Here is a 14,362-nt window from a genome sequence, read left to right on the forward strand (position 1 = left end):
GTATAAGTCTCTAGTTTTTCACAAGGCATGGATTTCCAGCCTGCCTTCTGGTGTTGGGTATGAGTGCATTTTGCATTGGAGAACCAATGCATTATGCTACTGAGGAATGGGACATCGATGTGATTTTCCCTGTGTCTCCCTTAAATTTCCAATCGCCATTGTACTGCACTGGGGAGTTGCTGAACAGAGGCCTTCCAGGCAGAATCAGAGGATGGTTGCCTTTCGAGTACCTTCCCATATTATCTTGGATGCCAGCTTGATTTGCTGGAGGTCAAAGAGGAAGTCAACCACTCCTCCAGCACTGGTAGGTGCACGGTCTGGTGAGAACTGGGAAGAAAATAAAGGGATTCTTATCCTCATCAAGTTAGAATGAGCTCCTAGTGCTGAGTTATGCTTGGCTCTGGAAGATGTATTTTTAACTCTGCTTTTGAATTTGCTAAAACCAATAGATCCCCCTTTCCCTATCTCGGCTTCTCTTTCCCCTGCTCCAAAGATTTCTGGGCCAGCCCATCAACCTGTTTTTTAAAAAAATAAATAATCGAGGGTATAGTTCTTTTATTGGGTTCATTAATCTAAATTATATTCTGGGTGACCATACAGGGCCAAAGATTGTCTGGTTTGCAGTTCTGATGTGTGAAGCAAGAGATGGTAAAATGGAAAAACAGATTTGTGCATGACCAGAACAATACTTTGATGGGATGAGGCTCAAATGGGGACAGTTTAAAAGGATTTTTCTTTTTGTGGTACAGAAATAGCTAGAGGATTGAAGGAAACAAATTCAAAACTAATCGGAAATGGATGCAGGATTTGTATCTGAAGAGCTCTTAAGAGTAGTCTTTGAAATAGAGTTGCAAATGTGCAAATTTAATTACAGATGAAGAATAATCTGTTAATCATTCTCTCAGATTCAACAAGGAGAGAGCACCAGTTTTAAAGATTCAGTTCATACACTTATCACCCCAGACTATTACCAGCAAACTATGCCTTGATTTCTATGGGATTTATATCTCGTGGCTTTTATAATACTAATGTTCATTGAAATTTTTTTGTAACAGTAATGTCTGCTATTAATTTACAATAGGAATTTTCATAGCTTTTTAATTCACAATCATATTTAAATCCCAATGAAATGGTAGTTATGTACTGAAGAAAAATGGGCCTGTCATTTGAGAGAATTTTTAGCAGCATGTTGAATCAATAATGCCCATTAACTCATAACCCTTTCCTTCCCAGACTAAGTTTAATACTCATTTCATCTGTAAATCCCGAATGATCACTTGATTTGTGATTTGCTTTCTCTTACTATTTCTGATTCAAATTCCAATCTGAAGAAAATAAGATTACAGTGAAGTAAGTTTTGTGAAGAGCGTTGGTTTGAAAGGAACACTATATCTTGGGTAGCTTTGTTAATGATGGTAGAATCACAGTGTGAGATCCTATTGCTCAGCATATGATCCTGGTTTTCTTTTTTAAAAAAAAATGGAAAGCAGATGAATAATCCTACTCTGGGATCATTAATGTGAAAGAACCACAGTTCCAGTTGAAATCTGACCCTATTTACCAGGCAACATGCTCTAGAGATCTATACGGAGGCTAGTATAACAGTCTGAAGCCAGCATGTAGTTAGCCTTTGGCCCTCTAATTAGCCACAGTAATTCTGCAACTGTTGATTTGCTCAACCACTTCCTCATCTCCACCTTTTGTGCTTCTCACCAGCAAACCCTTCACTGTCTCCTGTCCAATAGATTCTCCAAGTATGCCCCCATCTTTGCAGCCTCAAGTCCAAGGTGCACAAACATGTGCATATCTCGCTCACACCTGGCATAGCCATCCATTGCCAAATCTGGCTGGTCCACATCAAGCCTGACTGGGCCTCTCCTCTACCAGAACTGCCCACTACTGCAGGATCATTCTGGAGAGCAAAGATAAATCCCTGGCTTCTCTCTACTGCAAACAACCTCTTTAAATTCTTCTCCCCTGCCCACTCCACCCTCTCCTCTATCAAGTGCAAGGAGCTGATGGATTTCTTTGCCACCAAAATAGAGACCGTCCTTTTAGCTGCCTCTGCTGCTTCCTCGCTTTCCCTTGCCCACCAAGCTAAACAAACTCCCGTCCCTAAACCCCCCCTTCTCTCCTAGTTTCTCTCCCATCTCCCACATGCCCACTCCGAGCTCATCTCTTGCTCCCTCGATCCCAACTTCCCTTTCTGGCCAATGCTAGCTGACCTTGTAAATGGTTTGCTTTCCTCAAGCACTGGCTGCCTCCCTTTCATCCTCTCAAAAATCCCATTCTTACCTTTGTTCTTGGAAACTCCCAGCCAATTTCCAGTGTCCTTTTCGTTCAAGCTCTTCAATGTCTTGTCATCTCCCAGATCCGTGCCCATCTCTCCTGCAACTCCGATCAGGTTTCTGCTCCTTCTACATCATTGAAACAGCCCTAACAAAAGTCACAAATAACATTCTCTGTGACTGTGATCATGGTATGGTATCCCTTCTCCTCATCTTCAATCGCTCTGCAGCCTTTGTGGTGAACCACACCATCCTCCTCCATCACCCCTCTTCTGTTGTCCTGCTCCATGGGAGTCCCTTCACTTGGTTCCACTCTTACTTCAGTTGTAGCCAGAACACTTTTAACCATTGGATTCTCCTTACTCCTGCACCGTTGCTTCAAGAGTCCCTCAAGGATCCATCTTTGGCCACCTCCTCTTCCTCATGTATGTGCTGCCCCTTAGTGACATCAACCACACATGGGGACATATTCCACATTTAAGCTGATGACACTCTGCTCTATCTTTCCACCACACTTCGACCCATCTATTGCCTCTGCTGTCTGACCTTTTAGATGACATCCACTGTCTTTGGGCCTTGTTACCCCTTCCCTGGTCACTGTCTTGGACTGAACCAGACCATTCCCAACCTTGGTATCCTATTCGACCCTAAAACCCCTCCACCACAAAGACGACCTAGTTCCACCTCTAACATTGCCCACTTCTGCTCCTACCTCAGCCCATCTGTTGCCAAAACTCTCATCCATGCCTGTCACTTCCAAACATAACTGTTCCAATGCTCTCCTGGATAATCTCCCATCTTCCACCTTCTGTAAATCAGGATATGTGCAGCAGAGTTTTGGATAAGCTATCATGCACCAAATCCTGCTCACCCATCACCCCTGTCCTCGCTGATCTATATTTGCTCCCAGTTCTCCAACACCTTGTTTAAAGTTCTCATTCTTGTGTATAATTCTCCCCATGAACGTTCCCCTCCCTATCTCTAACCTCCTCCAGTGCTGTAATTTCTCTTCCCCCCCCCCCCCCCCCCCCCACAAAAACTTTGCTCCACCAATGTCAGTTATGTCATCAGCCGCCTAAGCCCCATGTTCTGAAACTCTCTCCCTGAACCCTTCCACCTCCAAGACCTTCCTTAAAAGCCACCTTTTGACTAAGTTTTTGGCCACCCATTTTAATATCTATTTTGACTTGGCATCCATATCTTCCTCACACCTCTGTGAAGCATCTTGGGACATTGTTCTACATTAAAGGCACCATACGAGTTCAACTTGTTGACATAACTGATATTGGAGATTGTGTATATTAGTTACATAATTACCTGAAACTGCTATATAGGCCATATATAGATGTATGATTTGTAATCCTTTTTCCCAATAGGTCAAAAGTTTCACCCATGCAAAATGCATAACCCAGCCAATTCACTGTTGTTTGCTATGGGTAAGAACACATACAGCATGTTTGTTGACTTTGATTGGACTTGCTTTAATTTATAATTGCTGTGTATATTGCAGATGCAGAAACCAGTGTAAAGGTCCAGGAGAGTGGAATCCTTCAAGTTTTCCCGCGTCTGCTGTCTCCACATTGTTCCTGCGCAGCAAAAGTAGCAAACGTCATAGCAGAAATAGCCAAAAATGGTGAGGTTTTCCACAAGAACTTTCTCTGCTGGAACATCTTCAGTTTTGCACCTCATCTGTCAGTATGTTTTATTTTATTGTTTTATTTTTTTTAGAACAGCAGCCGTTTATAGTTGTAAGAATTCATATTTTATGCAGTGAATGTTTTGTTGGCTGGCTTCAATATCTCATGTAACAAAATAATCTGCAATTTATCACTGATAACTCGATCAATTTTATTTTTGAAGGTCTTTGATTAGAATAATTATGCACTGTAGTAGTCGATCTCATGTGGTACACACAGTCAAGACTGAGTGTAGCCTTCAAGTTAAGTTATTAGGGTTAGAGGACAGAAGATATATTGACTGTACAGTGACTGCTCAGCAAATGTAATGAGTGTTATATTTTGACATAGATGTGATAATGATGAGAGACAATTTAAGATGCTCATGATGTGCCTTTCTTTTGCTTTTAAAGTTATTTTTTTTTTACACTTGCACAGAGGAGGAGGTGGAGTGAACCCAAAACATTGAGCTCCAGTTGTGCATTACTGATAACTCATGATGTGAAAAATGATTTTGATGGGTTAATTGTGCACAAGTAATTGACTTCACCAAAATTGATTTTAGTTTGTGAAAGAAAGCCTGAAGCTGGTTTCCATTGCATTTCAGCATTCTTGGAGTTGTTGCACCATGTGATTTTTAGTTCGCCAGCCGTGCACAGAAACTGTCTTTTGGAGATTTAGTAAATCAAAGGGCTTTTTTAAATATTCAAACCATATGTTTGATTAGCATCACGCTAAAGCGGTTGTAGTGATAAATACACTTTTACCTTCTATCTTTCAGTGCTTGTATCAATGGCTTTTTAAAAAAAAAAGTAGCATGCAAAATCATTAAACATTGAGTCGTGTCACTTTTTCCTTAGTTCTGTCATAAATTTCTAATACTCAGTTGCACAATAAAATTTATTTAATTTGTTGGTCTGGTTTTTACTCATTTATTTTCCCCTTCTAGTTAGACCTCACTCCTTTTATAACTTCTGAGTTCTCTCAATATGTTTGTTGTTGTCCTGCTCTGTGATCTATCTGTCATATGCGCCTTCATACAGCATTCAGTTTTTTTAAAAAAAAGACTTGCACATACCAAATAAGTGTGGAAGGAACAGGATCAATTTGCACTGTCAGACCTGGGTGGCAGTGAGATTCTCTGAAACAGTGCTGCTGTACGTGCCAAGGTTCTTAGATGAGCTGATTTATGTATGAAACAGAAGTGGGATAGCAGTGGGTCCTAACAATATTAGCCCTTTGAAATTCACAGCACCTTATGGTTCCTGTAAATATTTTGAGATTATGCAGACCTTCCAGATGGTGTTCTAACTAATCTAGCTGACTCATTTCATTCAAGCAACTGTAGATATAGCTTTCCATCTCCTTTCCTAATTTACTGGAAGAATGTTAATACACCTGAGCTAAATTTAGGCACACATATTGTGATTGAGAACCTTGATGTACATTTCATTATTTTGCTTTACTTGCTGCCTGGGTTGGTGGGAGAATATGTTGGCTGAAGTGAAGACCAGGTGTCACGTTTTATCTAAAAAGCTACGTCAAAAGAACACATACTTGCTTCAGGCAAGCTGTGTTGATGTATGAATGTGCTGTGCAGGCAATTTATGGAAATACAACTGTTTTCCTACATTCTTAATCACACTACCTCCATTTGCTCTCTCAGCTCCTTGACTGCGTCATCAGTACCCAGCTCCGTGCTCACCCCTCACTGATCACTCCATGTTCAAATCCCTAAAATCTGATTTTCCTCCACCTGCACCACTGAAGCTGTGTTGGTCATTGTCACAAACAACATATTTTATGATTGCAAGTATTGATGCACATCCTTCCTTATTCTCTTCAATCTCTTGTTATGTTTGACATAGTTAACCACTTTCTCCTCCCCTGGTATTTTGCTCCATGGTCCACCTCCTTGGTGCTGCCTTTGCTCTATTCCACTCCTACCTGGTGTCCAACATAGCTAGCATATCTTCTGCAATGGCTTCTCCTGCTACCACAAGGATGCCCCAAAGTTATATATCTCCTCCTCTCTCCTCTGCCCTTCCTCCTGTGACCTCATTTGTAGACATAAGTTCAGCTTCTATATGTATGCTGACAACACCTAATTCTCCACCACCATGCCCAACTCCATGACTGCCACTATACTGTCTGACATCATTGCAGATGTGGCAGAATTTCCACCAGCTTAAATCAAGACCAAACCTATGCTGTTCAGCTTCTGCCAAAAGCTCCAAATACTAGCCACACCTCACCCATGACTCTAACTCCCTCTCCAGCTGCTTGCTGAGGCTGAAGCAAACTTTGCACAGCTTTGGTCTTCTGTTTGACTCTGAGATGAGCTTCAAACCCCATATCCTGTCTTTCACCAAGACTCTATTTCCAGCTCTGCAACATAACTGGATTCCATTTTTACTTCATCTCCAGTGCCAATGACCACTATCATCCAGGTTTTGTCACCTCCAAGCTCAACACTTGCCAGCCTACCATACTGCATCTTGCATGAGCTCTAACTTGTGAAAATCTCCACCTCCCCCATCCTATGCTACACTATGTCCTGCTCCCCATTATTCTTGACACCAAACTCCATTTGTCGCCATCCTTCCAACATATCAAATTAAAATCTTGATCCTAGTTTGCAGATTCCTCCAAGGCTTTGCTCCACAATACTTCTGCCAGCTCACATATGCCAATATGTGCTCTCCCCACTGGCCTTATTTGCATCTCTTTCCTGCCCTCCACTGATACCACCATTAATGACTGATCCTTGAACCAGCTGGGTTCTACACACCAGCTCTATCTCTAAAACCCTTACATATTTCTAGCGCTCTTCCTGCCTTCAACAATTTCCTCAAAACGTCTTCGAACATGCCTTTACTCACCATCAAATTCTACACATTGGGATGTTTACTATCTTAAAAGTGCCATATAAATGCAAGTTATAGTGGTGAGGGTTGTGTCTGGTTGTTGAGAAGGCCCCTAAAAGAAAGCATGGAAATTTATAGGTAAGTTGTAAATGTTTGTGCTGCTCAGCTGTCTTGAGTTGCATTAGGAGCAAATTATCTGCTCTTTTTTGGCCAGGAAATAGTACATAGAATCATATGATACAGCACAAAAGGAGAACACTTGGCCCATCTCTTTGAAAGAGCGATCCAATTAGTCCCACTCCCCTGCTCTTTCCCCATAGCCCTGCAAATTTTTCCACTTCATGTATTTATCCAATTCACTTTTGAACGTTATTATTGAATCGGCTCCTACCACCCTTTCAGGCAGTGCATTCTAGATCATCGTAACTTGTTGCATTTTTAAAAAAAGTCTCCTCATCTCTCCTTTTGATTCTTTTGCCAATTATCTTATATCTGTGTTCTTTGGTTAACAACCCTTCTGCCACTGGAAGCAGTTTCTTCTTATTTACTCTGTCAAAATCTTCATGATTTGAACACCTCTACTAAATCTCCCCTTAACCTTCTCTTCTCTAAGGAGAGAAACCCCAGCTTCTCTAGTCTCTCCATGTAACTGAAGTCCTGCATCCCTGGTACCATTCTAGTAAATCTCCTCTGTACTCTCTGTAAGGCCTTGCATAGCACAAGTAGACGTAAAAGAAAAAGAGAGAAAGAAAATAACTTTAAAAAAAAATTAATTTGGGATTGTGTTCTGCTGATCTTGGTTGATTAAACGGTGGTGATGCATTCCAGAGATCAATTATAGGAAGATATTTGGAGCTGCAGTTTTAATGAAGCCATTTTGCAAACACACATGCAGAAGAAGCTTGCTTTGGATTGTCTATTCAGCTGTTCCTTCTATTTAAACAAAACACTTAAGGTGGGTGTGTTCCATAATCACGTCCATATAAATATATGGTCGTCCATAAGTGGAAGTTATAGACTCACATATGGGTGTACTCAATTTTTGTTTGAAATGGCAGTATAACCTCTTGGCAAGTATTTTCAATGCATTGAAAATGTTGAAATGTGATTTACAGTTTCTGTCCCCAAGTCAGAACTAATTTTAAGTGGAAAAGGTATGTTTAGAAGATATACAGATATTATACTCAGGTTTCAAGACAATTGCTTATATTGAAACTTATGTGAATTCCACATCATCAAATGCTCAATTAAGAACTCAGTACTGAACTCAAAGGGCTTGTTTTGAGCAATAGCTTAACTAGATGTCCATACTGTTTACAGAATTCATGCGAAACCCATGTGTGGATACAGCATTGATTCCACCTTTGGTTCAGCTGTTGAACAACAGAGATCAAGAAGTGCTTCTTCAAACAGGACGTGCCCTGGGGAACATTTGCTATGATAGCCGTAAGTCCAAAATGAATATGGTATTGCAATGATGTGATATTCACAACCATATTTAGGACCCTTAACAAATCCTTTTTACTAGCAGAGAGCTAATGGTACTAATACTTTACTGCCAAAATAAAACCTATGAATCATCGAGTCATTATCGCTCAATATTTTAAAAAATCCATATTTAGCAGCATGTGCATAAATGTGCCAGGAGGTTTTTGAGTCCTTGTAAAATTAATATACATGTTAGCATTAGGTGTGATCAAAATTTACTTTTAGTAACTTCATACAGTACTATTTTTTTTGGAGACATTCTGTTTTAATTAAAGACTCCTACCACAATCAGTCTGAATATGTTCTAATGCTCTAGGACTGATGTATTAATGTTCTTGTGTTATTATCAGAGCTATGTGGTGATTTTGTTTCTCAGTAGCCTGTTTACTCTTGGAATCATAGAGCACAAAGGAGGCCATTCAGCCCATCTTGCCTCTGCTGGCTCTTTGAAAGAGCCATCCAATTAATCCCACTCCTCTGCTCATTCCCCATGATCCGACAAATTTTTCCTTTTTAAGTATTTATCCAATTCCCCTTTTGAAAGTTACTAGTGAATCTGCTTCCACCGCCCTTTCAGGCAATGCATTCCAGATCATAACAATTTGCTGAGTTTAAGAAAAAAAATCTGGTAGTGAATTGCTAATACAAGATGCATAACTTTGTCCTTTCAGTTTTGCTACTGTTGAATCATGGTTAACACAATTAAGATGTGAAATCTATAGGGTTGGTACAGAAGTGCTGTTGGTTTTATTGATGCACCAGTTTTCACACTGACTGATGTTGCACAAAATAAATGTTTTAATTCTTTGTATAATCTGCGTGCTTTTGATTGTCGCCCCCCTTCCCCAGTGTGCTATGATATATTTAGCCTCCAAAGCTTTGTAATCCTTAATCCTACACTTCATGGTGCACAGTGGTTTAGACAACTTGCTGAAATATAGGCAAAATTATAAAATTTGTAAATATTCCTGTACATATATGATGAATCAAATGACCACTGATAGTCAAGTGATCAGACTAATGCTTCCACCTGTCAATCAAGGGAATTGTGTACATGTTAGGAATACAGTTATGGATTAAGAGATAAATTTAGTGAATTTTTCTGTTTTAACCTGTTATTTCCTGCTTGCTTTCATGTTAAAGTGTCAAATTCTTTTTCAGTCAACAGATGCAGGATGGCCGGGATGTATGCACTGACTAAATGCTTGTGGCGATGTTAACATCCATTTGTATAGAACTAAACTCAATGTATTCAGTACTATTACATATACAATGGCCTGATAAATATAGACGGTCAGGGCAATGTGTCTTATTGGAATCACCTGCGAGGTGACTAGAATACCATGAAGTGGTTAATATCAAAAATGCCTTTTGCAAAGAGAAACAGAATGGAATCGTTGTAGCAGTTTAAAAGTAGAAGACATAGTCTAAACTTCAATCTCCAGCACCATTGCATCCATCCCTTTAACAATCATGACAAATTTTACCTAGCTTGTTATGAGTGCATTTTTGTTTTTAACATCCTCCACACACTGTTGGAGAGAGGCCCCACCTCTGTGTTGCAGGGAAAGGTAATGTGGATAACGTCCTAGTGTTGTAGAATATCCTGTGCCATGTTTCAGTTTGCCTTGCTTCAACTTGGGAAAACATTCTAGCCTGCCGTTTCCTTGCTGCATGTTTTGTTAGCTTATTTTCCTCTGCAGACTATTGGCACCTGCTTATTCTGGCTGAAAATTCATCAAAGTTTTATTTAAGTTTTAACTGATGTATTATGCCTTCAGACATTGTACCTTCACAATTGCAGATGGTCATAATCACTCTTTCAGGTATCAATTAAAGCAAGTCATGGCAGTCAGCAAAATTTCCTTGGGATTCTCCACTTGGACCCTTTGAGACTGTCCATTGTCTTCAGCTAACTTTCTAGAAACAGGTCCAACAGTGAGAGGATCAGGAGCCTTAGGGGTCCTTTTGCCAGCGGATGAGAGCAGTGCTGGAGAGAGTATGTCACAAAAGTCACAATTTTTTTCTTATCCCGCTGTCTCAAATACTTCAAGGTTGCCCTTTTTCTGCTCCTTTGAGTCCTTGGGGGGGGGGGGGATATTCAGGTGCCCTGAATCTGCACACCGAGAGTAGACTAGTTCCTTTTCACTGGCAGCGGCTCATGTCTAGAGGATTTAAAACAATAAACTCCTCAGTTTGTCACTCTGATTATCACTTTCCTCATCAGAACCAAAATCACTGCAGTATTTGCTGGTTGTGTCTGAGCGACCCACCTCTAGAAGGTAACTGGGTTTTTGAGTTTGACCAAGAGGAAGAGGATAGAATCACATCCCAGTTTGAGCATGGACTCAATCAGCCTTCTACAGCCTCAGTGAAATCTGTAGTGGCCTGGAGTCTGAACATGACTGCCTGAGACATCCCTAGCCATGTGAAGCCACAGCGCTCTCACTTGCAATCCCTGTCAGGATGTAGTCCTGATTGCCCGTTGACACTTCAGCATTGGGATAACCCTCTCAGCGTACTCTTTGTCAGAGGTAAACAACTTGACAGCTGATGCACTCCAGTTGAACTATGTTGATTTCAGGTTTCATTGAAGGGGTCTGGACGCTTGATACTCTTGCTTCCTGTGTTTGCTTCATGGGATTTCTAGTGTAGTTCTTCAACTCAGTTATTCTCACTTTGAATCTCTTGGCTCTTGTGAATTGAAATTACTCTTCTGTAAGACTGCTTTGCTGGTGCTCTGGTCTCTGCACGCTAGAGAGAGTGCGGAGATCTTCTGGATGGATGAATTAAGGTGGGCCAAATGACCTTCCTGATCCATGTGTATCTTGTGACCTGGTATTCTGATCAAACTATACTTTGACCACACCTCTAGTTCCAAATAAAGGTTAGGTCCCATTTTCATTCGCACTGGGAGATTATGCCTTCATTCTGTCTCCCAGTACGTCCATCTGAATTGGAATGCTGTTTCCGTGATATTGCTATTTGCAGAGTATTTGCTTTTTATGTTGACTGTACTAAAATCTCCTCGTGATCTTGTCAGCTCTTCGTGGCATAAGCCCAAAGGAAATCAGTTTTCAAACAGATTGGTAAATGTCTACTCGAGCACATCCTTCACTTCTGTCATATCTCTGGGAAGGAAACTTTAAGCTCAGTAAAGGGGCATTCTAACAGATCTCCCTCCACAGGAATCTTTCATTGAACTAGGTTTAAAGTAACTGTAAAAATGTGACCTGGACCAACCAGCATACTTTTCTCCAAATGTTACTGTTTGAATTTAGTGCAGATGCTTGCTCTAATAGATCAATCCTGGTGTTGGGAGTCTGTGGGGTCTCTCTTCTCCACCACCCCCCCTGACCCCCCCCCCCCCACTTTCCTGTCCTGATTTCACAACTCGGTCAGTCCCTAGCAATGTGTGATGGACTCCAATAATGAGAAAAAGATTGCCTATCTTTCATGATCATTCTTTAAATAAAAGGCACCCTCAAAACTCTGCACTTCTACTTGGCTATTTTCTTGGGTCCCTGTAAATAAATTTGGGCAATGGATACTTGTAATCTTCTAGGGTGGTAAGACAAAACCAATTGAAACCTCAGTGCATGAAGTAAAAGTGAAAAATGCATGAGCATTGTCCCTGAAGAATAGCATTAAGTCATAACCTCATTCCAACAGCGTGATATGCTTATAGGGTGAGATGAGGCTTGTGTGGAGCATAAAACACCAGCACAGACCTGCTGAGGCAAATGGCCTATTTCTGTGCTGTAAATGGTATGTAATTCTTTGCCTCTGATTTGAAAATGAAGAAGTCCTTATAAGGTAAGTAGTCTTTCTTAAACAGAAGATTGGATAATTGTTATGAAATGTTCGATGTACAGGACTGCCACTGAAAATGGTCGAATTATTTTTTACTTTGACCACAGCTAATAAAGATTGACTAAAATGCTTTGTTATTATAAATGTTTGTGTATTTCATACTGCTAATAAAATGTACTTTCTGGATTCCCTCTCTCCCCTCTTTTTCCCCTCCTCCCTCCTCTCCCATCTTTCTCCCACCCCCCTTTCTTTCTCCTCCCCCTCCCCCTTCCCCGAAGTTGACAAAATGATTATTTTGATCTACTTGACAATATAAAGGAGAGAGGCTGCAGGAATACTTTGTGTATAAAGTACTCCCCAATCTCTCTCTCTCTCTCTCTCTCTCTCTCTCTCTCTCTCTCTCTCAAATAAACAGTTTGTTTTAATCAGTTCTCAATGGCAAGGAATGCAGTTCACAAAACCATTGCCACATTCAGTGACCACAATGTAGATAGATTAAATCTATTGTATATTTTATCAAAAATGGAAAACATTTTAAACCACGCATACCAAATTCAATTTGAGCTAAATCTTTGATGTACTTATAGCTTTCAGGTTTATTGTGAATTAAGTTTTGGCCTAAAGGTTTTATATATGAAATACTGGTTCAAGCTTACAGCCTGGAACTTTGACTTGAATGCAGGATATCTTTGAGAGAACCTTTCTTTAATTTTTTCAATGAACCATTTCTGGTTCAGTACCTCACCAAGGACTTTTCCAGCCCAACAGGGATATCTATGGCAGCTCCTTCTGTGGAAGTTGCGAAAAAAATGATCCAAATCATGAAAAGTTATGGACATAGATTGCTTCTTAATGATGGCTCTTTAATCAATTTACTTGACATAACCTCAGCCTTATCCCCATTAGACTAAATACTAACACAAAACTGCAAGTTTGAGCTGTGGAAATCCTATTGGAAAATGTTGAGGATGGATAAATTTCCTGTTGTACTAAAAAGGAGAGGCATCATTGTTAATGTTGGTAAGATTTTCGATTGATGGGCAGCTGACAATATGGTTGGGCATCATCAAAAGCATTTGCGAAACCAAGATGCAGTAAAATCCACTTGTTGGAAAAACCAGAATTAAATACATTTGTTCACATGTAAGTTTTCAAGAAGTTCTTGTTGCCATGTTCACTTCAGTGATGATCTAGTCCATTTTAATTCTAGTGTCTATTTACGAAGAAAACAAAATTAGTTTGTAATAGCAGGTTAATGTCTGTTTTCATACAAGTCAAAAGATTGCAATTCATTTATAGTCTTTAACATAATTGTTTTGATTTCCTTGTCTAAAGGTTGCAGGTTCAAGTCCCATAGCTATTTTATGTTCTATTTTGCTACTTTGATTTTGTAGTAAGTTGTCTTGACAGTTGGACCATTGAGTGATGCAGCTGCAGGATAGTACAGCATTTCACTTTAGACAGACCTTGCATTGCAATGTTTTGCCTTCTCAAAACACCTTGGATGTGAGCAACAATGGGGAGAGGTATTTTTTTTAAATTTAAAACTATTAATATGCTATTTATTTTGTCTCTTTATAATCAATATGCACTTTAAAAAAAAATTCCTGTAAATGTTCAGCAGTAAACTAGTTTAAGTGCTTTAGAGTCCTGGTGAAAACCATTATTCTTGACGATTGTTGCCTCCGTAATCTCCTATAAGACTCTCAGTTCCAAAATTGTATTAATTTTATTATATTGAACATTTTTTACAGGTTTGCTGAGAAGGCAACTTGTGACTTTATTACAGTTTTTTTATGAATAGTGCTTGTTTTTTTTTTATTTTTAAAGCATTTTACTTTCTTTTCACAATGTCTTTTTTGAAGTTATATTTGTGTTGTAGATTTTTTAATTTAATTCTTTGTTTTGCAGATGAGGGCAGGAGTGCAGTTGACCTATCTGGTGGCGCGCAGATAGTAGTTGACCACTTACAGACACTATGCAGTAATATTGATGCGGCCAATCAGAAGCTCTTGACTGTCTTTTGTGGCTTCCTGTTGAACTATAGCAATGATAATGGTAAACTAAAAAGAAAAATGTTTATAGTTTGCATATGTACATCTTAAAGCAAACATAATTCATATTCGATAGTTAGTGTAACGTGATAGTTTTTTTAAAAAAAAACCAAAACTATTCAATATAAAACCATTGACCTTTGACGTGAATGTTTTGTCTTGTCCTCTATTTCCCT

General features: G+C 39.7%; 1 protein-coding gene across 4 annotated transcripts in view; it reads left to right on the plus strand.

The window, feature by feature from the left end:
* The window catches only part of rap1gds1 (RAP1, GTP-GDP dissociation stimulator 1), an 89,902-nt gene that overhangs the window by 31,230 nt on the left and 44,310 nt on the right, over positions 1 to 14,362 (plus strand). Inside the window, exons 3-5 of one of the 4 annotated variants that reach the window (XM_067994495.1) lie at positions 3,799 to 3,921; positions 8,152 to 8,277; positions 14,044 to 14,190. In XM_067994495.1, the coding sequence (XP_067850596.1) occupies positions 3,799 to 3,921; positions 8,152 to 8,277; positions 14,044 to 14,190 (396 nt within the window). Of the gene's footprint in view, positions 1 to 3,798; positions 3,984 to 8,151; positions 8,278 to 14,043; positions 14,191 to 14,362 lie in introns of those variants that run through there. The other 3 variants (XM_067994500.1, XM_067994497.1, XM_067994496.1) reach the window with 3 other exon arrangements.

The sequence above is a fragment of the Heptranchias perlo genome, chromosome 1 (assembly GCF_035084215.1).
Source record: "Heptranchias perlo isolate sHepPer1 chromosome 1, sHepPer1.hap1, whole genome shotgun sequence".
Classification (NCBI taxonomy): domain Eukaryota; kingdom Metazoa; phylum Chordata; class Chondrichthyes; order Hexanchiformes; family Hexanchidae; genus Heptranchias; species Heptranchias perlo.